We start from the raw sequence: 22642 nt of genomic DNA, 5'->3' as shown, positions 1-22642 counted from the left end.
ATATTCATTTATTAAATATTAATAAATCTTTTTAAATACTAAGAAATATTTGTTAAAGACTAAAAAGTGGTCTCTAATAAATGATTTGTTAAATATTAACAAATATTTTTAACTATAAACAAATCCTTCTATCAGTGTAATATAAAAGGGATCAGACGCGTGCCATCAGATTAGCTCAGTCGTCGTTCGGTAACCCACATAATTGCGTCAGCATAATATAATACTCTTGACAGTTAAAGTGTAGATATCATTAACAAAATTCAATTGAAGTGTCATTAATAATTAAATAATTAAATAGATATTTATTGATTAATTAAAAATGTTTAATTTTGATTTAATACTCCTTCAACAATTAATTAAATTAATTTGTGCAGAATCAATTGAATGGCTACTTCAGTTATCAATAAATGTCTTGAGATATTTTTTCATTATTGTTGTGCAATGTATATCCAGAATGAGATCTCCATTACAGTCATCATCTTCATCATCATCATCAGGTCATCAACCGGTTGGAGAAGGTATGAGATTAACATGTATAACTAATTCAAACCTGAAACATTATATATGCTATTAAATGTATATTTATGTGTGATAAACATTTACAGTTGTCATCCAAAGCCGCAACAGTGGTTTATCATCTTATTCAAGTTCACAAAGCTACGAGGTCGTACGGAATGAAAGTGTTGGAGAATATAATCAAGAATTGAACGGAATATATTATCCAGTTCGCGTAGGAAATCGTTTATTCTTTATACAAAGACGTTCACAAATAAGGTTTTTAATTGACATAGGAGCTGATCGCAATGTATTTCCTCGATCTTTTATCCCTCAACGTGTCAAACCCGTTGCAGATCCAAGTCGAAATTTTCGAGCTGCAAATAACACTCATATTTCAACTTATGGGACCACTTCCATGAAATTAGACTTTGGATTAGGGCGAAATTTTGAATGGAACCTCACAATCGCTGACGTTGATCAACCAATTCTAGGTGCTGACTTTTTTGCTCATTACGGACTAATAGTAGATTTTACAAACGGTAGAATTATTTTCATGGGTTAAGCTACTAAATTAAAAAAATTTGGGAGAATTTATCAGTTTTTTTACTTTTTTAAAATTAATATTCCTCTACAGTTTTTATACTATGTTTATTAATCATTTTTGTATTTTTATAAAATTCATTTCAAAAAGATTTCTCATAAAAATAATAATCAAGCAAATTAAAAAGTTTCATTGTAATTTATATATTTACTTGATTCAATATACCGATCTTAAACTTTTAATGTTATTGTTTATATAATCATGTTACATTTATTTTAATATTTTTATCAAATTATTTTTTCCAATATTTTTACCGAAATTGTATAGGGGAGAAGGGGTCAATTGAACCAAAAAAAAGTTTAGTAATTTTTTTCCATTCGAATTAAAACTAAATAATAACTTTTTTTTTCTTGGAATGATAGTTTATTAAGTCTACTATCATTATCAATACATAAATTAGTTAATAAACAACGTGAATTTTTAAAAATTATTAATTTATCCAAACGCGTCGAATGGTTCAATTGACCCCTGCTCGGGGGCAATTGAACCACTGCTCGGGGTCAATTGAACCAATGACATTTATAACTCAAACCCGAACTTTTAATAAATAACATATTAATTGTTACTTTCTAATATTACTGTTGCACATTTTTAATACACATATATTATATTTAATAAATTAAAAATCGATTTAAAAATAATTTTAATTACAAATTGAGTTTATCAAATTGTTAGGTTATTTCCCTGAGTATTTTTCACGTCGAGTCAAGATGCGCGCGCATGTCCCATGCTTCTCCGTATGGTTCAACCGTCCCTGGGACTGCTGGTTCAATTGACCCCGTATAATTTTAAAACAATTAATAGTAAATAATAAATAAATAAACCATTCTATCACTATAAACAAAGTTGAGGATTATAAAATATAAGTATATACAACTACTATAATTCAAATTTTATCAATTAATTCAAAAATTTAAATATTATTAAACAATTTGTCACCAGCCGAAAAGAAAGTTTGCATGCCTAAAAATAAGAAAATCTCAATTTTTCAAAATTTATCGATCGCAATGATTTCAAATTTTGATCATATCCAAGTTTAACATATTAGAATCTAATTCTAAGAGCATGAAGCGTTTTTTCAATTTTTTCGATTGTTTAAGGAGAGTGGTTCAATTCCCCCGTGTTTCATTTGTCCCCCTTCTCTCCTACATATTTATAAGTAAAATTGTATAGAGTAAAAAATTATGAAATTCAAATAAACATCTGACCATATATTAAAAAAAAATTGTATGCTTATTTCTTTCAATTTATCCAACTTATTTTATACTATAAACCTCGATAAGAAAAAATTGATCATACTTGACGAGTTAAAAGAAAAAAGAAAGATTCGGAGAATTTACTTAGGATACTTTTATATCCCGATCTATTACTAGATCTAAGCACTGAGAGGATGGAAGACAGAGATACACCAAGAAGCAGGGAAGGGAAGTACAAGGTAAGTTTTAGCTTAACAAAATCGCCAACTTAAGATTCAACAGTAAGTATAAAGGTCGGTGTCGGAATATCCCCACTCCTAATAATCTTCCTCGTAGTCCTCTCAACTCTCATCAAGTGAGAATGAGCCCGATCTTTACGATACTCGGCAGCATTTAGCCCTGGGAATAAGTAAATTAATCTCGAATACAGTCAACGCTCTCTGTATTTGACTCGCCCGTACAGGACCATTCTCTGTACTTGACTCGTCCTTGTCCATAAGATCTGTGTAAAATCGTCAAATACAGAGGAAGAATGTGGTCAAATACAGAGAGCGGTCAAATACAGAGAGGTCCAATACAGAGAGCGTCGACTGTAAGTTTAAGTAGTTTAAAAATTGAGACACAGTAATAATATATGATGTACCTAGGCCAGTAAAGTGAAAAATGTCTCAAAGCACTTGTAATTGTCAGTCGAAGCGAAGCTGTATATACAAATATTTATGTACTTATATAAATATATAATTATATATATATCAATATAAAAATACATAAACTTTTGAACCATATGTATTTTCTAACATAGCTCGGCGAGTTAAGTCGGAATATAATAGAATTTTTTAATAGTTGCGTCATGGGGGCCAATGCAATATTTAGATTTTTAAGAAATCTACTGATAGTATATTATATATTCATGTGATCTGAGGCTTTTTTATTTAATACCTAAGATGTACATTATTCTGCTCGAGAGAGGCAGAAAGAGCCAACTTTGTTTAGCACAGCAGCCCGGAAATTGGCGCTTTCTGGCTGGACAGAAAAAAAATATAAATGAATTAATTAAAAGCAAGTAAACTGGTTTTACAGTAGTATAAAAATATTGTTACCCCGTATATGTAATGTGATTTGTTAATTTCTTGTATACATTTTTATTGTAAGATAAATGACCCGGTTATTGACACTGAACTAATTATTGACACTTGCAGTTTGATTTTAATTAAATAAAACAAATCGATTCTAATAAATTAATAAATATAATTTTCGAATTATAAATTTTAAGATAATTGGTTTTTTGAGAACATTTTATTTTTTTTAATTAGAATAAAATTACAACCCTTGTGGAAATATTTCTCTGAAAAACTCTGAAAAAGTCTCTAGAAGTCTGAATTAGACTTTTGAAAGTCTTTCTTTCTCTGAAAAAGACAGAAAAAGTCTTACTATATCTGAATAACTCTGGCTAAGTCTGACAAGCTCTGAAGAAGTCAAATATTCTCTGAAATTTCGGACTTTCAAGAAGAGTTATAAAGACTTAGAAAGACTTTTTCAGATTTATTTTATCAATAATTAACACATAACAGAAAGACTTTTTCAGAGTTTTGAAGTGTGAAAAAGACTTCTTACCTAAAACTTGTTTAGTTAACTAAAATTATTCTAGTAAAAAATAGCTTTGCTATAATGTAGTAAATTAAAAACAATTATATTTTTTTTTTTTAATCGCAAGTTTTATTGAATTAAAAAATATTATTTAATAATAATTTTTTAGTGACATAATATTATAATACTTTTTACTATAAAGATGTTCTTTAAATACTAAACTTAGTAACACATATATTTGAATTCTCAAAACTACATAATAATAAATTATTATTTATAAACTATTCTAAAAATTTAAGCTTAAAAAATATTTCTATATGATCCTACAGAAAATTACAAAAATAATATTACGATGAAAAATAAAAATTTTCACGGAAACTTTCGCTATACTGATTCTCAAAGTAGTTGACCCTCGACCAAAATCAATTACACTTCACTCGGGTGAAATAAAAGTAATTTTATTAATTTATCTTTATCTAACTTAATAATAAAATAAAAGATCAGAGTAAGCATCTTTTAGCTTGTTTTCTTCCTAATTAAAAGCAGACTTGCAGAAAAAAAAGTAAGTCGTTCCAAAAGGAAATGGTATTATAATTATTGATAAATTACACAGTAAGAAAATGCATGGTTGAAATTCTACATTTTGGCAATAGTTTACTATCTAGACAAACTTTTATCATATTTTTAATGAAAATTAAATACTTGAAAAAAAAAACATAAATTTTCAAAAATTCACTCCTGCTTGGAAAGTTATTTAAGATTAAAATTGAAATCGTGATGAGGTATATTAATTAAAAAAAAAAATAAATCTCAATCAGTTCAACCTTGAAAAAATAACAGCTTTTGAAAACTAATAAAAAATCTTTTCTAAATTAAAAATTTGGTTTGTGAGGTATATAAATTTCTGGAAATTTTAGAAAATACTTTCGATAGGGTACATAACAGATGAGTAAGTTACAGCTAAATCCAGTGGCTGTGTTACAGGTCTACTCATAAAATCTCTACTCACAGCCATCAACGACATCTGCACTCAATTACATTTTTATTCAAAATCATCTTCATTCAGTCACAACTTTATTCATTAAAATTTTTACTCTCATTCAACTTTTATTCAATATTATTTGCCTTCAGGTAAAACTTTAATCAGTTACAACCTTACTTTAATTCAACAGTAGTCAATAACAACTTTTACTCAGTTTCAATTGTATTCATTTTCAAGTCTATTCGCTGAATTTTTAACTCAGTTACATCTCTACTCACAAAGAATCTATTCACTTCCATTTGTAATCATTTACAACTGTACTCACGTTCATCTCTACTCACAAGTTTAAGGTTAATTGATAATGCAAAAATTCGTGAGTACAGTTGTAAATGATTACAAATGTAAGTGAATAGATTCGTTGTGAATAGAGATGTAACTGAGTTAAAAATTCAGTGAATATACTTGAAAATGAATACAATTGAAACTGAGCAAAGTTGTAATTGACTACTGTTGAATTTGAGTAAAGTTGTAACTGAAGGCAAATAATATTGAATAAAGTTGAATCAGAGTAAAATTTAAATGAATAAAGTTGTGACTGAATGAAGATGATTTTGAATAAAAATGTTACTGAGTGCAAATGTCGTTGATGGCTGTGAGTACATTTTATGAGTAGACCTGTAACACAGCCATATAAATATCGTCTCCAACATGAAACATCGTTGTTGTTGTTGTTGTTGCTATTGATAAAAAGCTATTTGTAATCTAAATTCTTGATTTTGCCGTTTTAATTTTACTATTTCCTCTTCCTTCATTTGATTGTCTTCTAATAGTCGCGGCACCAACGGATTTGAGTCAACTTTCTGAAAATGAAATACATTGATTGAGTGATGTTACGAAATTTATCGCTTAATAATCGAAGTAATAAGTATAAACAAAATATTATATGAGAATCGATAAAATTAAACTTACCGAAATACTTGCTAAAATAGGTCGGGTGAGATTTTTATCTTTTTTGTTGATATTGAAGGTGGATTTTGTGGAAAGGTAATTATATTATTTTATACCGTTATTACTTATAAGTGAGACTCAATATATTTTTCCCAATACAATTATAATTTCCCATTATATGTATAAGAGTTTTGTGTTTATGGTATTTATTTTTTTTTATTTTTACGAATGTACATTTTTAGATTAATTGTTTATTATTACTGTCTGTTTTAGAAGCGAAGTTTACAATTGAAAAAATTTACTGAAAATGTGTACTATTAATACTTTAATTATTTTCCAAAACCTCTAACGTAAACAGTTGAATTAAAAGAATTGAAAATAAAAGACAATTCAATTGATATTCGAATTTGTATGTATAATTTATTCAATATTTTACTCTCTGCAAACTTTGGTCACAAAGTTTATTGATTTAATTTTTATACAATTAAAGTTCATAAAAATTATTTCTCTTACAAGAAAATAAATGTTTTGAAATTTAAATTAAAGTAACTTTTTTTTTTTTTTTTTCAATTTATTTAATTCAAAGATATTGAGAACTTTATCACATTTTGGATAATAATATTGAACTATATTTCTCAATATTTATTTTATTCTATAAATCATCACTCAGACGTATGCTATCTGAGACAAATTGTTGAAACATATAAACTGGTAAAAAAGTTAACTTGACTCTAGAAAAAATTCTTGAACCAAAAATATCACTTTTAATAGTTTGATCAACAAAGCAAGTAAAATTGATTTGAATTAGCAAAAATTTCTCGGATCAAGAATTTTTAACTTGACTGAAGATGATTGAAGTCTCCAAAATGATATGATATTCTGAATATGAAGTTAATAAAGAATATGATATTCTTGCTTCAATAAGTTTTCTTTTGAATCAAGTTTTTTTTTATCAGTGCATGATTATAAAAAACTTGCGATTTAGATATAAGGAGAAAATAATCATAAGAATAGTTATGTAGATTTACATTTACTTTAATCTACATTGCTCTCTGGTCATCTTATAATCAGAGAAAATTTTGAATTTGTTCGTAAACCATAATATATCTTTTCATGGTTGCGAAAATTGCAGACCAATTTAATAAGCAATTAAATATTTTATATTTAAATTAAATATAAAATGTGTGAAAATGTGTGCGATTTTTTTATTATTAAAATTTATACAGGGTAATTCAGAATAACTTTTACGGCTAAAAATTTAGAAAATGGGGACGATTCTAAGCATAAAGTTCCTCAGTTATTTTTAAAAATTTTAAGTAGTTTTTGATTTATTCACCAATTGTATGTGAGAACTGGAATTTAAAAAATATAAAAAGAAGGAATAATTCAATTTGGCAACATCGCAATTGTTAACTTCAAGTCATACATTAATTTTTATTTATTTAAAAGTACGAATTCTATAAAAATTCATAAGGATAAAACAAAACACGTTATTAATCTCGAAAATAATTTTAAGCAAATTGTCTTTGCTTTCCGTTTTTACTATTTCATTAATTAATTATAATTACAGGCATTTTTATACTCATGATAACAAATATAATATCAGCATACAGAAATTACTCGATTTTACTTCTGCCTAATCAAATAAATACAGCATGTAAAAATTTCAGTTTTGGGAATTCTTATACCTAACATGTTGAAATTCAAAGAGAAAACTTAATGACTAAAGGTTAAAACAATTTAAAACAAAATTCAAGTCAAAAATTAAAACAAAATTCAAGACAAAAAATAAGACTAAAACCAAGACAGAAAGTCTTAATTTTTGTGTTACTTTCTGTCTCATTTTTGTCTCGATTTTAGTCTTATTTTTATCTTGAATTTTGTCCTAAATTTTTTAACTTTTTGTCTTTAAGTTTGTTTCTCCTTTTAATTTTCACCGGTTAGGTGTTAAAATTTCCAAAATGAAATTTTTACATGCTGTATTTATTTGATTTAATAGAAGTAAAATCAAGTAATTTCTGTATAATGATATTATATTCATTATCATGAATATAAAAATGCCTGTAATTATTGTTAATTATTGAAGTAATAAAAAGGGAAGCAAAGACATTTGCTTAAAATTATTTTCGAGATTGATAACGTATTTTGTTTTATCCTTATGAATTTTTATAGAATTCGGACTTTTAAATAAATAAAAATTAATGTATGCCTTGAAGTAAACTATTGCGACGTTGCTAAATTGTAATATTCATCCTTTTATTTTTTTTCAAATTCCGGTTTCCAATTCTCACATATGATTGGTGAATTAAAACCATGAATAACTCTTAACTACGAACAATTTTTAATAATGACTGAGGAATTTTATGCTTTAAATAATCCCCTCGACCTAAATTTTCTCGCTGTAAAAGTAATTCTGAATCACCTTGTATATAAGCATATATTTACGATATTCATTGGTTTTCATAAAATGAAGCAAATTTCTTGTTTTTATTTGTTTATCAAAATTTTAATACACAAATATTTATGAACACGAAATTTCTTTGAGTAAAAAAATTAGAAAAAAAAAATATTTCTTTAGTTTCTTACTTTCATGAAAAAATAGGTTAAAAATTGATCGAAATATGTTATTTTGAAACAGAAGTATAAATATAATTTCAATTATTTAATAAAACTCTTTAATTATTGAAAGTAGTGTATCATGAGAATTTTATTAAAAAATAAAATTTTTATCAAGAGTTAAAGAACCAAATATTGACCAAGCAGCATGAAAACTTAATTTAAAAAATCTTATATTTTCATTTAATATTCAGGGCATAATCATTAATTTTTCATTATACTTAAAATAAATATTTGTGCAGGCACAAAAAAAAATATACCAAATTTTTATAATAAAAATAAAAGATATTTGTGTACCAACATTTGAAAGTTGTGAAAACTGGTAATTATTACTTAACCTTGCTATGATTGGTCATGAATGATCTATTTATTTATTTTTTGATTTATATGCCAGGGCTTAGCCGAATGGCAAATTATACAATGTCTATTATATTTAATGATTCATAACTAAGATTTATGTTTCAATTTATATAAAATAAATTAGTTCAAAATCATTAACTAAGGATTTGTCCAAACAATTCAATATCAAATATTCATAGCAACAATTGGCGTTATAAATTATCCATAGTACTTAATCTTGGTTTAATTTCGGCCATTTACTTTCTTTTATTTTTTTTCTTTTATTTCGAATAACTATTTGGTTAATCAGTTCGAGATACTATTTCATAAAAGATTCATTTAATGGCTACAAAACTTATGTAAATTTAATAATTATATGGAAAAAGACTATTTTTGATTAGACAATTATTTATTTAAGAGTTTTAATTATAAAAATCATGATACTTGCTTCAGCTCATAAGTTCTTCCCATAAATTTACAATAAATTTATTTAAATTGGTTATTATTTGGTAGCTATTCCCTATACTTATTTAAAAATTTTTTTCGAATTTCGCGTTCCTGGGATGAACGACTACAAAACTAAAAGATGGCATTTTTATTAGTAACACTTTATTTACATTCAGCAAATTGTCTTTAGAATTATTTGATTAATTAATGAATAAATATACTAACTTCAAAATTGAAATATTTTCTGATTATTTGTAAAATTTGAAAATGTTAATAAATTTTCAATATTTTGAATAATTATCGTCAGTTTTTACTCAATTTAAGATGATTAAACTTTTCAAAATAATATTTTTGATCTAAGAATTAATCTTTTGAATCTTTTCTTTTATACACTTATAGCTACATTTCCAACACACAATCATTTTTTGTTTTAAAAGTTTCAGATCAATTTGATAAATATTTTGCTATTCTATTATCTTTAAAATTTGTATGTCTGAGTAATCAATAACATTGGAAAATCATGAGTTTCTTTCTTTGAATAAAATCAATAATTATTGTAAAATGCATATAAAAGTATATTAAAATTTGTTGACACTTTTATAAGTAAAATGAATTATCTAAAAGTTTCTGCTCACTTTAACTTTTAATTTCAACAAAAGTACTATACCAATATTTATAAAAATAGCCAGAAATTTTGGGAAATAAAAATCAATGCATGACGCTATTGTTAGTGATAACATTAAAATTAAATCAATCTTGATAGATATTCAAAATAATCATTTAAAAATTGCTCATTTCTTAACTCATAATTAATTTATAAGAAATACTTAGTCATACCTTACTATTATTCCCATCCTTCTCTTCTTGGTTAGCAAAATTATTTTCATTGATAATAACAATTGGTTCAATGTATTGCTCTGGTGGATCATCGAGCATATGACTTTCAGAGTCGGTCTCGCTAATGATTCGTTTCTTTCTGATCACTCTTCCATTTTCTTTATTATTTTCAGGATTAGACGAATTTTGTTCAATTTCATCTTTTTGTGACAATGAGTCGTCACCTGAATGGGTGTCAGTAGTGATCTTAAACGAGATAAGTAATATTAATATACAATAAATTATTAAAACAACTAGTAAGCTTAAGTATAAAAATCTTAACACTAGCTTATTTTTCTGATTTTTACATACTTCTTCAGAATTTCCTTTTGGATTTTTGAAAAGCCTGAATTATTTCTTCTGTTCTTTGCTTTTTAACCTTCAATTCATTTTGATTCTTGATCTGTAAGCACAAATTAACAAAATTATTATTACATTAATAATTCTGCTATGGAATATACAATTATTCAGTTAATTAATTTTTTTTATACCTTTCTCACTAGTTTGGCCTTAGTGGCCCCCGATTTCTTGTCTCCATCATCATCATCTGTAGACGTATCTAGAGCTGAAGAGTTATTTATCTTCGGATTTCGGACGTGAACATTTTCATCCGACAGTTCCTTTCTTGAATCTGAAATTTATCATAATGGTGTAAAAATTATTGTTTAAGGCAATATCCTTGATCATAGAATTTGACGGTCTGAATTTTATAAAACTTGGCATACTAGTACATTATAATAAGATAATAAACCAGTTACATTTTTAGAGTACTGCGGAGATCCATGAGAAAAATGTTGAGCTTTTAAAGTAATAGCGTTAAACATAAACTTTTATGAGAAACTATATTTTTTATTTTATTTTACAAAAAGTGACGTTCAGATTTCTATAAAAATTTAGTTAATGCAAAGAAATAACATATTAAACAATTGGCGTAATTAGAAGTAAATAGTCAGAGCATGTGAGAGTTTTATAGAACATTTGACATTTTAGTATCATGGGTGGTAACTTAAATAGCTAGTAAGTCTATAAAAATTTTTATCACTGATTAAGCAACGATCAGACGATTACATTCATTTTACAAAAATAAAGGTATCATATTATATTTTACTGACGGTATAAAATAATAAAGGGAAACAAAAACTTTAAATGCTTAAGTGATTTTTAAGATACTCAATTGATGTAAATAAAAATTGTTTCTAGCCTAAGAGAAGCATTTTTATTAATCTTTCAGGTTCTTGTTTCTTGATCTTGCAGTCCAAAACTTAAATAAACTACGGTTCTTGTGCAATTTGAAATAATAATGTAAAACATTAATTTTGACAATTTTGTTAAATTTTTTGGTTCGCAAGCTTGAAACCATTTTCTTCTATTCAGAGCAATGCATGTATTAGATAACCCATTGTTTTAGCTTCAATTTGCTTTTTCGTTGGCCTTTTTATATTAATTTCTTTCTAAAATATCTGACTTCTCACTTAAATAATAATTATTAGTCTTTGACCATTTTTATTCTGTCAATCAATCACAGAGAGTTAAAGGGCAATAATAGAGACTAAAAATTATCTACGATCAGACTCTTTTATTAATGTAAAACAAAAGACTTCTATTTACTCTTTGTATAAATTAGAAAAAAGAAAAGAAAAAAGAAATATTGATTTTTTTGTCTTTTCAATAAATATACCGCATATTTACAAATACTGACTGAAATAAATTTTGAATTTAAAAATCTTAGTATTTGCCATAAGTCAATAATACATTTTCTTCCTTAGATTAAATATTATTTTTCGAATTTCAAAATTATGAAAAAATGTTTTTAGTATCTTGAATGAATTGAAAAAAAATTTTTGAAGTAAAACTTCTTTAGGCGCAACTATGGAGTAACTTAGATTTTTTTCTGATGGAAGTAACGCTTACTATAGTCTGTGTAGTTTCCGCCATTTAAAAATAATAATTTGGATTGGTCGTAAGTAAATGTCATATACTCCACGCTTCTTGACTTATGCGCCAGCTAGTGGCAAATATCATAATTAATTAGGATTCTTTATTTCCAATATTTTAAAACAGATCAATTGTGAATAGCAAAGTGAATAAAAATTCAACAGTTTTAAAAAATTATTTTTAATTGCAAAGTTTTTTGAAAATTTCTAAATATACTTGTTTATTTATTACTTTTGGAAATAAATAAATTATTAATACATTTTCTGACGATTGCGACATTCTATAAAATTCAATTTGGAAAATCTAAATGTGTACGACTCATAATGCTCATTTAATTATGAAATATTAAAAAAAAAAAAAAAAAACAAACATAAGTCGTTCAAAATTAGTTGCCTAAGATACAGCTGTACTAGCAAGGTAACACACAGGCGCCCCTGGTGAAATAAATGAACATAATTTGTATAGATATATCTCCATCCATGTTAATTTTACTGTACATATACAGTCTTCTGGCTTTTTATTTTATTAATTGTACATGAATGACACTGAATTACCTAGCCATTCGCATTCGGTGGCCTACAATTATCCTAAAGAATTAAAAAAAAAATTTTAACTCAATTGATGCATTTTTTCGCAAGATCTAGTGTTTTCAGAGTTTCATACATGACGGACAGGAAAATTTTTTAACTATTTTAAGGTTTTTTCCTTTTCTAGTAAACTAAATCAATTTTTGAAAAGTGTCAAATTAATCTCCATTAAATTATCTTGACAATATTATGCTAAATATCGGTGATTGTCTCTTTTTCTCTTGCAAAAATTTCTCGCGACAAAAATTGTCAGCAATAATTTCTTGTACAATATTTTTTCACACAAGAACCATGATAAAAGGTCCATGTTAATGTTTTTTTTTTTTAAAAAATAATTGTACTTAATTGTAAAAAATTGTGAGAAATTTTTGCTGAGAAATTTTGGCAGAATTAATAAAGGCGGGGAGCCGAATATAATTGGCGGAAATAATATTTCAGTGATATATGCCGTCAACGCCAAAGAAGTTTTACTTCAATCGCGCGTAAAGGTTACACGCACACACTTTTTTTATAAATATTAAAAAAAAAAAAAAACATTTTCATTTCTAATGTTTATTTGTTGTAAATTTCTCTATTAGTCAATTTAAAAATTCTAAAAATTTTTTTCGCATAATAAACGTCAGAATCACACTAAATAAATTCCAATTTTTCACACTGCCCTTTAACTTTTTATACGGTCAGTAATAGTTGTTTTACTAATAGCTACAGACAAGTGGTATCCGTCTTAATTAAAGTTCGGATATTTTAGAAAGAAATTGACGTAGAAAAAAAAATCTAAAACAAAATTTATATTGGATAAACATAAAATGTCTGTACATTAACAAAACTGATAAAAATAGTTTTTAAATCCGTGGCTCATAAGAAGAATCTAAAAATTTTCAAAATTTATCTTTATAAATCTTGATAAATTCAATCGTTCCCATTCATATCATTTACCTATGTTTTTGTGTTCATCTATTTCATATTAATATTATTATTAGAATAGTAAGATTCAGGCTAACTTACAAGGTGATACCTATAAAAGTTACTTGAGAAAAAAAAATTAATTGAGCTCAATTGTAAAAATTTTTGATATTGCAGTTAGCTGATGACTGTCATTTGTTAACAGTCAACTAACAACTGTGCCTGAAATATCCGCACGGGTATAGTGTATATGTATGGGCCCGTGCCCGTGCCTCATCGGACGAATTCTCACACTTTTAATTTTATTATAAATTTATTACAATAAAAAAAAATGCTTCTAAAAATTCCCACAATTAAAATTTTTTATTAATTATTCACAAAAAATTTTTTTATTAAATGTCTTTTACAACAATTATATTGCTATAAAATTCTAAAAATATTTTTAATGTTTATCAACTTCAGTGTCTTAAAATTTTTTATTTTTAGTTAAGCATGAAACATTTATTTACGCCTCAAACAATTAAAAATTCTATATAACTTATATGACATTAAAGGTAGCAGTTACTTGACCATTTTTTATTTAATTTAACAATTTGATTTGTTCTGAAAAATTATTTTGAAAAAATTGTATTTTTAATTATTTAAAATTTCTGCATGTCATTTTTGCGGCAATTTATTTCTTAAAAAATTTAAAAACTATCAAATATCTGCTATTTTAATTTTCATTTTACTTATGGCTTACCTGATAAACGTAAAATGACACATTTGAATTGTTCCTTGCCATTGTTGTATTTATACACATTGTTTTTAGTTAAGACATTGTATTTACTGAAATTAAGAATGTAAAAGGTTTCGACAATAATTTTTTATTGTTGTCACGAGGAACTTTACCAATGCAAACTTCATTTTATATGAAAATAAGTTTTTATTTAATGAAACCGACATTTACTGCACGGCACACGGCACAGCAATACACGTTACCGATCACACCCGATAAAGATCTAATCCCAAGAAAATACAAATGAATAGTAAAAGCCTGTCCAAGCCTGTCTGTCCGTCTCCGAGCACTACAGTTTAATGTGCGTCTGCTGTGTGTCACTCAGAAGTAGTCAACCAAACTAACGATATCTCTCCCTCCCTCCCCTTCGTTAGTCGCGTCTCGGATGTGTTATTGTAAAAGTCTTTGTAACTGCGGAAATAAAGAAAATGCTACCAACGGATTATTTTTACACTTTCTGTTGTTACACTTGTTTGTAACATATACATATGTATTTTTATATGTATAGTTTTTAGTGATATAGCTAACATGAGATATTTAACAACCTTAACATAGAAAAAAATTTTGTAGTGTCTTTATGATAATTACTGATATTTATTTAAAAACCAAGCAAAAAGAAGAGTTTCTAAGAATTAAAAAGACTTATTGAATAAATCAGCAGTAGAAAAGACATTTTTCGGAAAAATCATATTTATATATTCATATTTCTTTTCTTTTTTCTTTATTTTCTTTATATTCTATTTCCGCTTTGTATTTTACTAATATATAAAAAAAAAAAAAAAAAAAATATTGTAATGAAAAAAAAAAATAAAATATTGTAAAAGGACGTTATATTCTATAAAGTTATACTCTAGTGACCCTGTTATTGGCATATGCTGTTGGGTCTTTATGTAAAGAAATAAATAAATAAATAAATAAATATAAGGTGGGAATTTTTCGTCTCTATTTTTTAATCTCGCGACTTTAAGTATAGAATTTGTAGATGTCATAACTTATGCTTGATATTAATTTAAGTATAAAAAATACAACAATTCGTGCTATATTTCAATCACTGTCACCATCATATCGATAGGTTCTAATATTTTTAAATTTGATAAACATATAATGAATTTCAGGCAACGTTATAATTTTGTTGCTAAAGTCACTACACTTATAAAAAATTAAGTTGACTTAAGAGTTAAAAACTTGAACCAAGAATACCATTTGATAAAAATGATTTTCTTGAGTCAAGAGAATAAATTTTTAAACAAAAAATTTTCTTAGACCAAGAATAATTTCTCAACTCGGAAATTTAATCTTTTGACTCAAGAAAATAATTTTCTTCAAAATGGTATTTTTAGTTTAAGATTTGGCTCTTGAATCAAGTTAATTTTTTTTTTATCAGTGTATGAATATACATAATGATTCTTAACTTTAATTATTTTTATTTATTTCTTTTTATACAACTCACCAGCCAAATTAAAATTAATTAGAATATAGTTGTTGTTTATGAAAATTAAAATATATTTTATACTATAATTATATTATAGTAAAAAATATAGTATCAGTGTACTCAATATTTTTGTTACCGTTATTTTATTTTCTACTATTATTAATGATGTTAATGTAAGTAACTAACATGGCCTTGCTTATTCCAAAGCTAAATTGAAACAACAAATCAAAACGTATTAGGAATAACAATATTTTAATTTTTTCTAACATTTTTAATTCTTAAGAATTCTTATACTTTCGAAGAAATTTTTTTCGTAACTTAAAAGTTAGTAAAAGTTTGCAAAAATCATGAGAAGTCAATTTTTTTTCGATACGACCATTTATTAGCTTTAAGAAAAAATATATTATTTAAAGAAAAAATATATTATTTAAAGAAAAAATTTATTTTTCATCTTTTAACTTTTGCTTCATAAAATGAACTTTTGAAGTTTTTTCTATAAAAATCGATCAATCCAGAAATGATCGATGCTAATTACATTTTAAAACCACAACTTTAATGTTATCTCAACGTTTTCAGATCCCAAAAGTTTATTTTTGAGTTTTTCATTCTTCGTAAGAGAAGAAATTTAAAACATATTCAAAGTATTTAGAAGCATTGAAGAAAATTTTAAATTTCGTTATTTCTCTTGATTATTAATTCATTTTTAATTGAAAATAAATATATTTTGTTTTGATGTACGCCCTTTAGTATTACTAATGCGATATTCTATTCATAAAATACAGTGTTATCTATATCCAATACTTCAGAGCGTTATTTATATGAATATAAAAATCGTTCATTAATATTAATTAAGTAAGAATTACTATACAACCTTATTCTGACTAATGACAATAAACAAAAATTTATTTGTCTGATTGAAAAATGATATTTCCAACGTTTAATTTGTAAAACTTTATGACTTTTTAGTAACTTAAACATATTTTATAAAAATTATAATGATAAGTAATATTAAACCTTTTACAACAGAAAGTTTTCGAATTGAGTTGAAGTATAATTTTTATCAGAGAATATAATTTCTTGATATTTTTGTAATTGAAACGTATATTCTTATCTGTAATTTCACACTTTTATTAATTAATTAGTCCGTTTTTTCATGGATACTCATAATATTTGAGTATTCTCATTAGTACTTTTCTTTTTACAGTATTTTTTCATTGCAGCAATTCTTTTTACTACTGAAAAAGTTTTAGATATTAGATACATTATTTAATCACCATCACACCCTTTCGGTATATTTATTAAATAATTTGATTCCCCAATCTTCTGTAATATTGCTGGTCGTATTATTGAATTTGGTTTGCATACACGTATAATATCAGTTATATGGCACTCATAAATGTTATGGACAGTTACGTTTTGAGTAGAGTGAAAAAAACTTTCCGGTGTGTTTGATTTCTCGATAAAATATAATTATTTCTTCTTTTCCGTTCACGTTATTAAAGCAACAAATATTTGTAATCACTCCGTTATTACCATTTTTCAACATAATTATTGTATCGTTAATTTTTTGACATATTCGATAGCTCTCTGAGGTATAACGGTTTCTATTATAAATTAATCTGTTGTAAGAAATACATTCATCTGAAGTAAAATCAATTGCTTGCTTTTCTACCACACTTAAATTGTATTTACTACCCTTTCCAACTAAAACGCAATCACCAACTGTCAATGTATTTTTTAGTCGACCTGATAGATTTCTCTCGCAAAATTTTTCAAATGCCTCACTAAGTTTAAAACGTTGCTTCAGAAGAGGAAGTGACTTGTGGAAGAAATACTTTCTCGTAATTTGCAGACCTACATGAGTCGGACTTTTTCATTTTCAGAACGAAGTGATTTTCATTTTCAAAACAAAAAGTATTGTGTGCCGATAAAGGACCTAAGTTCATAACACTTTTTACCATGTGTAAAAGTAAATGTATGTTGTATGTCATATGTTCTTTTCCAAAATACTCTTGATAGTAACAAACATATCGGATGAGAAGTTCATTTGCAATTTCCAGCATTTCACTTGTTATTTTTCCTCTAACAGGATTGTCACAGCCTCTACTAGTAACGCTAAGTGATCTAAGTACTTCTGTGGAAGTATTTGATTTAAACATGGTAATGAATAGAAAAGCAACCACGAACGCCACTCAGTAGCTTTCCACATATTTCTCTCATTGATGTCTCGAGGCGAACGTGTTATTGATGACGGATGTTTAAATTTCAATAGTATTTCATTAATTATTTCCACATGATTAGGATTTCCTATGTAATATTCTTTCCCGAACGAAGAAAACAATAATTCTGTATGTTGCTTAATCGTTCCAAGTAAAATTGAATGTAAATAATCAGGAGACATTCCGTCAACTAAGTCGAAGTAATTCAGGTTCATTAATTGCGATGGACCCCACACACCTTTAACATCTTCTTCATATTTATTTGTACTTGCTAATACCATTTGATTTTTATAGACTCATCAGTTCTATCTACTGGTACATCCACTGATATTGGGAATTTCCGATAGCCATTGACGCTTTCTGTAGGATGCTCACAAAACGTGCATCCATATTTGCCATTGTATTGTTTCATATTCAATACTTTACACCGCGCAACTGAATCAAAACATGCACACAATGGGATAAATTTACTTGTAATAGTTTGCTCTCCCAATTTCCACTGCAAACCAGTCTTAGATAGATCATTTGCTTCGTCAACAAACGGTTTCAAAAATAGATTCATGTCTGGCTCTACTTTATCTACCCAAATACCAGTCATAATGAGATTTTTGATCTTAATTTTGGCGGCAATTCATTGATAGTTATATAAATTGGCCAAATTGAAAGCTTACTCGACTTTGCTAATTGGCAGCCGTCCGTGTTGAAAGTGTAAGAAAAATTAAATTTATTACACAGAAGATTTTCCGATTCAGAACTCAATAATTTCTTATAAACTTTTCCATCGTTTATATCTTTCAACTCATTTCCTTCTTCATTATCTTCACATTCGATGCGTTTTAATAACGCTTCTTGAATTTCTGAATTTTCAAAAATATGTTTTAATTGATTAGCAAAATCCAGCGTTAGAAAAAAGGTACATTTGATGGATTGAAATTTTTATCGCAATTCGGACAAACAAAATCGTCAGCGCTAGAAGTAGACTGAACTCCAAAGTAGAAGAAACACTCATTACAATACATGTGTCGTGAGAAGCTACTGTTCTTCAATTCTAAGGTTTTAAATAATTTATATTTGGATGCTGGAACCACATTACCTCCAAATAATGTATTAATCATTGATAAAATACTAGTTATAGTTTTCCACGTTAAGGACTCCTGAGCACCAAGCGAGAGTGTCATCATCAATGCTTCTCCACGAGTAACTGATGTACATTGACAGAGTGGTTGATTATAACAATCATCAGTTTCATGACGGTTGGAAAAAGTCTAGAAAAAACAATATTATTATTATTACACACTATAATCTGTCATTACTATCTTATCAATAGAGTTTTTGAAAAACAAAATTATTATGATTTGGGATCTATTGCTTTTCGGCTATAAATAATCAAACAATCAAGTAACGGAAAAAAAATTTTTTATTTATTCAGTTTTGTATCGGATTTATAAACCATTTATAAAGAACTGACAAATTTCTATATCAATGTTTTTCGCGGTATCAAATTAAAAAATTTTTGTTAGCGTGCAGATTTTTAACAATATTTTTAACCGCTAATCTATTAAATACTATACCTCTATGAAAATTAAAAAATTCTAAAAATTCACGTATCGAAATTTTTTTCTATTATTATATTTTTAATATGAAATTTGTTAAAAAATTAAAATGTAAAACAATTGTCATATCACTCTTAAGTTGTTAATTTAAAGTAACCACGAAAGTAGCAAAATTTTCCGATATTCATGAAAAATGTTTTAACGATATTTCTTAAGTTTGGTCAGTTTTCCATGCTTTTACAGAAAGAAACATTGTATGATACTCCACACATTTATGTCTTAAAAATTTCAATGAAAACCAGGACAAGTAATATGATTTTTTCAAGTTTTAATAAATTTTCAAATTTTATAAATCTTGTAAAATAAAACTCGGGTAATTTCTACCCTTTTGAGAATTTATTTCGATTGAAGAAAAAAAAAATTTATTTTGTTAGTCAAAAGAAAAAATTTTTAGCACTAAATTGACTGAAAAATTTTTATATAAATTTTAATTGCTTTCCTGTAGTTCAATCAAATAAATATTTGTATAGAGTTTAATTACAAGTTTATAAATTTATGGAATATGAAATTTTGTTTATAAGCATAACAGAAAAATAAATCAATAATAGAAATTAATCATTTTAATCATCTCTATAACGTTTCAGAATACAAAAGCAGAAAAAGTATATTATAGTTGAGAGAGGTAGTTCATTATAAATTTAAACTTACATCACTGTCTTTCTCATCTGAACATCCATTTCCTACTTGAGGTAAATCTTCAGCCTAATAAAAATTTTTTTGGTTAGTAACTGCCATTTATATTTAATTTATTATATTTAAGAAATTTGTTTCTCTTACGTCAAACCATTGCTCTCGTTCTTCAATATCTTCGTCGTCTTCACTGTCAGAAAAAATATATTTTGTTCCATATTCATCAGGTTTTGACTTCTCTGATAGGCTGGAGATATTAAATTGTCATTCTCAGCTTCCATAAGTAATTGACTGTCATCATCCGAAACTTTTGAGATTCCAGATTATGTTCGTTTTCATTTACAGCCTACATCATTAATTAAAAAATTTAAGTTTTCATCAAGATAAAATAATAAGTTTGATGACGATATTCATGTTATATAAATTCTAAAACGAACATAATATTACATTAAAACAGAAAAAAAATATAGAAGATCAATTTATGTTCTTATATATTAACTTATTGGGGAGGTCCTTTGTTATACATAAATTGGAAATAATCAAAAACCTTCCACTGTAAGAAACTAAAGAAACATATATTCATATGTATAAATCAATTTGGTTAATGATGAAAAAGTGAATAGTTTAAATCCTAAAAACTTAAATATATCTGATGCTTAAAAACATTTTTTCGTTCATTATTCATCTGATACTTATTTTGATAATGAAAAATTTTTATAATACTGAAATTAGTACACATTTGGCAACTTTTTCGGTATTTAAACAAAGAAAACACTATTAAAAAATTATTTACAAAAATTGTATTCATACATTTCCAAATGTCTGTTGGTAAAGAAAAGTTCTTTAAATTGTCAAATGTTTGTAAACATAAATATTCATAGAAATTTTTGCTATAAAAATTACTTTTACTTACATCAAGACGATATTTTTTCAATTTATCATAAAATGTTGACCGAGGCATAATGCCGTTACCGTCCGAACTCAAGTATAATTTATATGGACCTCGCTTCATTTTTAAATTGCACTTGTCACTCACCACACAAAACTAACATTAATCCTCTTCTAAAAAGTTGATGGCCGGATGTTGTGTCGTTTTACGTCACTTCTGTGACTATTTTATTCGGTTGTTGATTGGTCGACTGAGATAATGGCGGGAATTTTGAAAGAATGAAGGCGAGCGAAGCGAGCGTGTTATGTCTAGTAATTCTAAAAGTTCACATTAATTTATTGTTCATAATAAACAATTTTAGAATCTTGTTTTTAATTATTTACAATTTGAGGGGTTTCGCATTTCACAAAATTAGTAAACCGACTTTACAGACAACCAATTTTTAATATTATTATTAATTATTTTTAATTTTTCGTTTATAATTGTAATTAATTTATTTATTTATAATTAATATTATTAATAAAAATAATTTGACATAAATGTTTTTAAAACTGGTTAAAAACATCAAATTTTAATTTTCAAACATTATTTACAATTTTTGCCCATTTTATGCTCTGGCGTCGCGGGAGAAGAGAGATGAGTGTGTCACGCGCTCGCTTGCAGGCTCAGGCTCAGGCGGAACGTGATACTTTTTCATGCGTGCAGTCGGTGTTCATCGATTTATAAGGCACTATCACGTTAAAAATCGATGAAAATTGGTATTAACCAACCGAAAATACTTTGTTTAAAAAAAAAAAAAAAATTTTTTCCATTGATTTATGATGAACCAGGAAGATGATTGAAACAAATTGTCCAATTTATTATTTTTATTTTTAAATCTACAAAACGTGATTTTTACTTTTTAAGAATTAAAATTAAAAAATTTTTCTACAACTTAATAATGTTATCTTTAGTTAAATCCATTATTTACTTACAAACGAAAAATAATTTTTAAAAACTTATATTAATTAAAAATCAGTTTTTCCCTTATACATGCACGGGGAAATCGTACGATTTGTTGTTGCGTTAAATTTCTCTTTAATTTTAAAAAATTTTCATGATAATCTATATTATTTAGAATATAGCACAGTTGTAAAAATACCATATAATAATACATATAATTACGTAGTGTAATATATATTATATTTAATATAAATTTAAAGATTCAAAAGTTTTAATTTTTTAAATATAAAATCAAGAATCCATTCATTAATTTAAAAGATTGGTAGTAGTTAACTAAATAAATAAATATCAGTAATTATCATAAAGACACTACAAAATTTTTTTCTATGTTAAGCTTGTTTAATATCTCATGTTAGCTAAATCACTAAAAACTATAAATATAAAAATACGTATGTATATGTTACAAACAAGTGTAACAACAGAAAGTGTAACAATAATCCGGTGGTAGCATTTTCTTTACTTCCGCAGTTACAAAGACTTTTACAATAACTCATCGGAGACGCGGCTAACGAAGGGGGAGAAGGGGTGGGAGGGATATCGTTAGTTTGGTTGACTACTTCTGAG

The 22642-nt window shown here is 26.2% G+C and overlaps 1 protein-coding gene and 2 long non-coding RNA genes across 3 annotated transcripts; 1 reads left to right on the top strand and 2 right to left on the bottom strand.

The window, feature by feature from the left end:
• The first annotated feature begins 307 nt into the window (after positions 1-307).
• On the top strand, positions 308-1126 carry LOC123261455. Its single transcript, XM_044723051.1, has 2 exons — positions 308-518; positions 606-1126. Exons 1-2 carry the CDS (start codon positions 320-322, stop codon positions 1058-1060), a joined length of 654 nt encoding a protein of 217 aa, XP_044578986.1. The 5' UTR covers positions 308-319; the 3' UTR covers positions 1061-1126.
• Positions 1127-4697: 3571 nt separating this feature from the next.
• On the bottom strand, positions 4698-14652 carry LOC123265547. The gene is made up of 5 exons (XR_006509586.1): positions 14258-14652; positions 10582-10721; positions 10403-10493; positions 10052-10297; positions 4698-5724 (listed from the first exon to the last, which is right to left on the bottom strand). It is a non-coding gene; the product is annotated as an uncharacterized LOC123265547 (long non-coding RNA).
• Positions 14653-16733: 2081 nt separating this feature from the next.
• On the bottom strand, positions 16734-21394 carry LOC123265554. Its single transcript, XR_006509592.1, has 4 exons — positions 21101-21394; positions 20335-20533; positions 20206-20259; positions 16734-19209 (listed from the first exon to the last, which is right to left on the bottom strand). It is a non-coding gene; the product is annotated as an uncharacterized LOC123265554 (long non-coding RNA).
• Positions 21395-22642: the final 1248 nt, after the last annotated feature.

The sequence above is a fragment of the Cotesia glomerata genome, linkage group LG1 (genome assembly GCF_020080835.1).
Source record: "Cotesia glomerata isolate CgM1 linkage group LG1, MPM_Cglom_v2.3, whole genome shotgun sequence".
Taxonomy (NCBI): domain Eukaryota; kingdom Metazoa; phylum Arthropoda; class Insecta; order Hymenoptera; family Braconidae; genus Cotesia; species Cotesia glomerata.
The sequence above is the reverse complement of the archived record's forward strand: the minus strand, read 5'-3'. Positions and strand labels throughout refer to the sequence as shown.

Coding starts and splice junctions, on each gene's coding strand:
- LOC123261455 (XM_044723051.1), top strand. CDS start 320: ATGTTTAATTTTGATTTAATACTCCTTCAACAATTAATTAAATTAATT. Junction 519..605: donor TCATCAACCGGTTGGAGAAG/GTATGAGATTAA, acceptor AAACATTTACAG/TTGTCATCCAAAGCCGCAAC.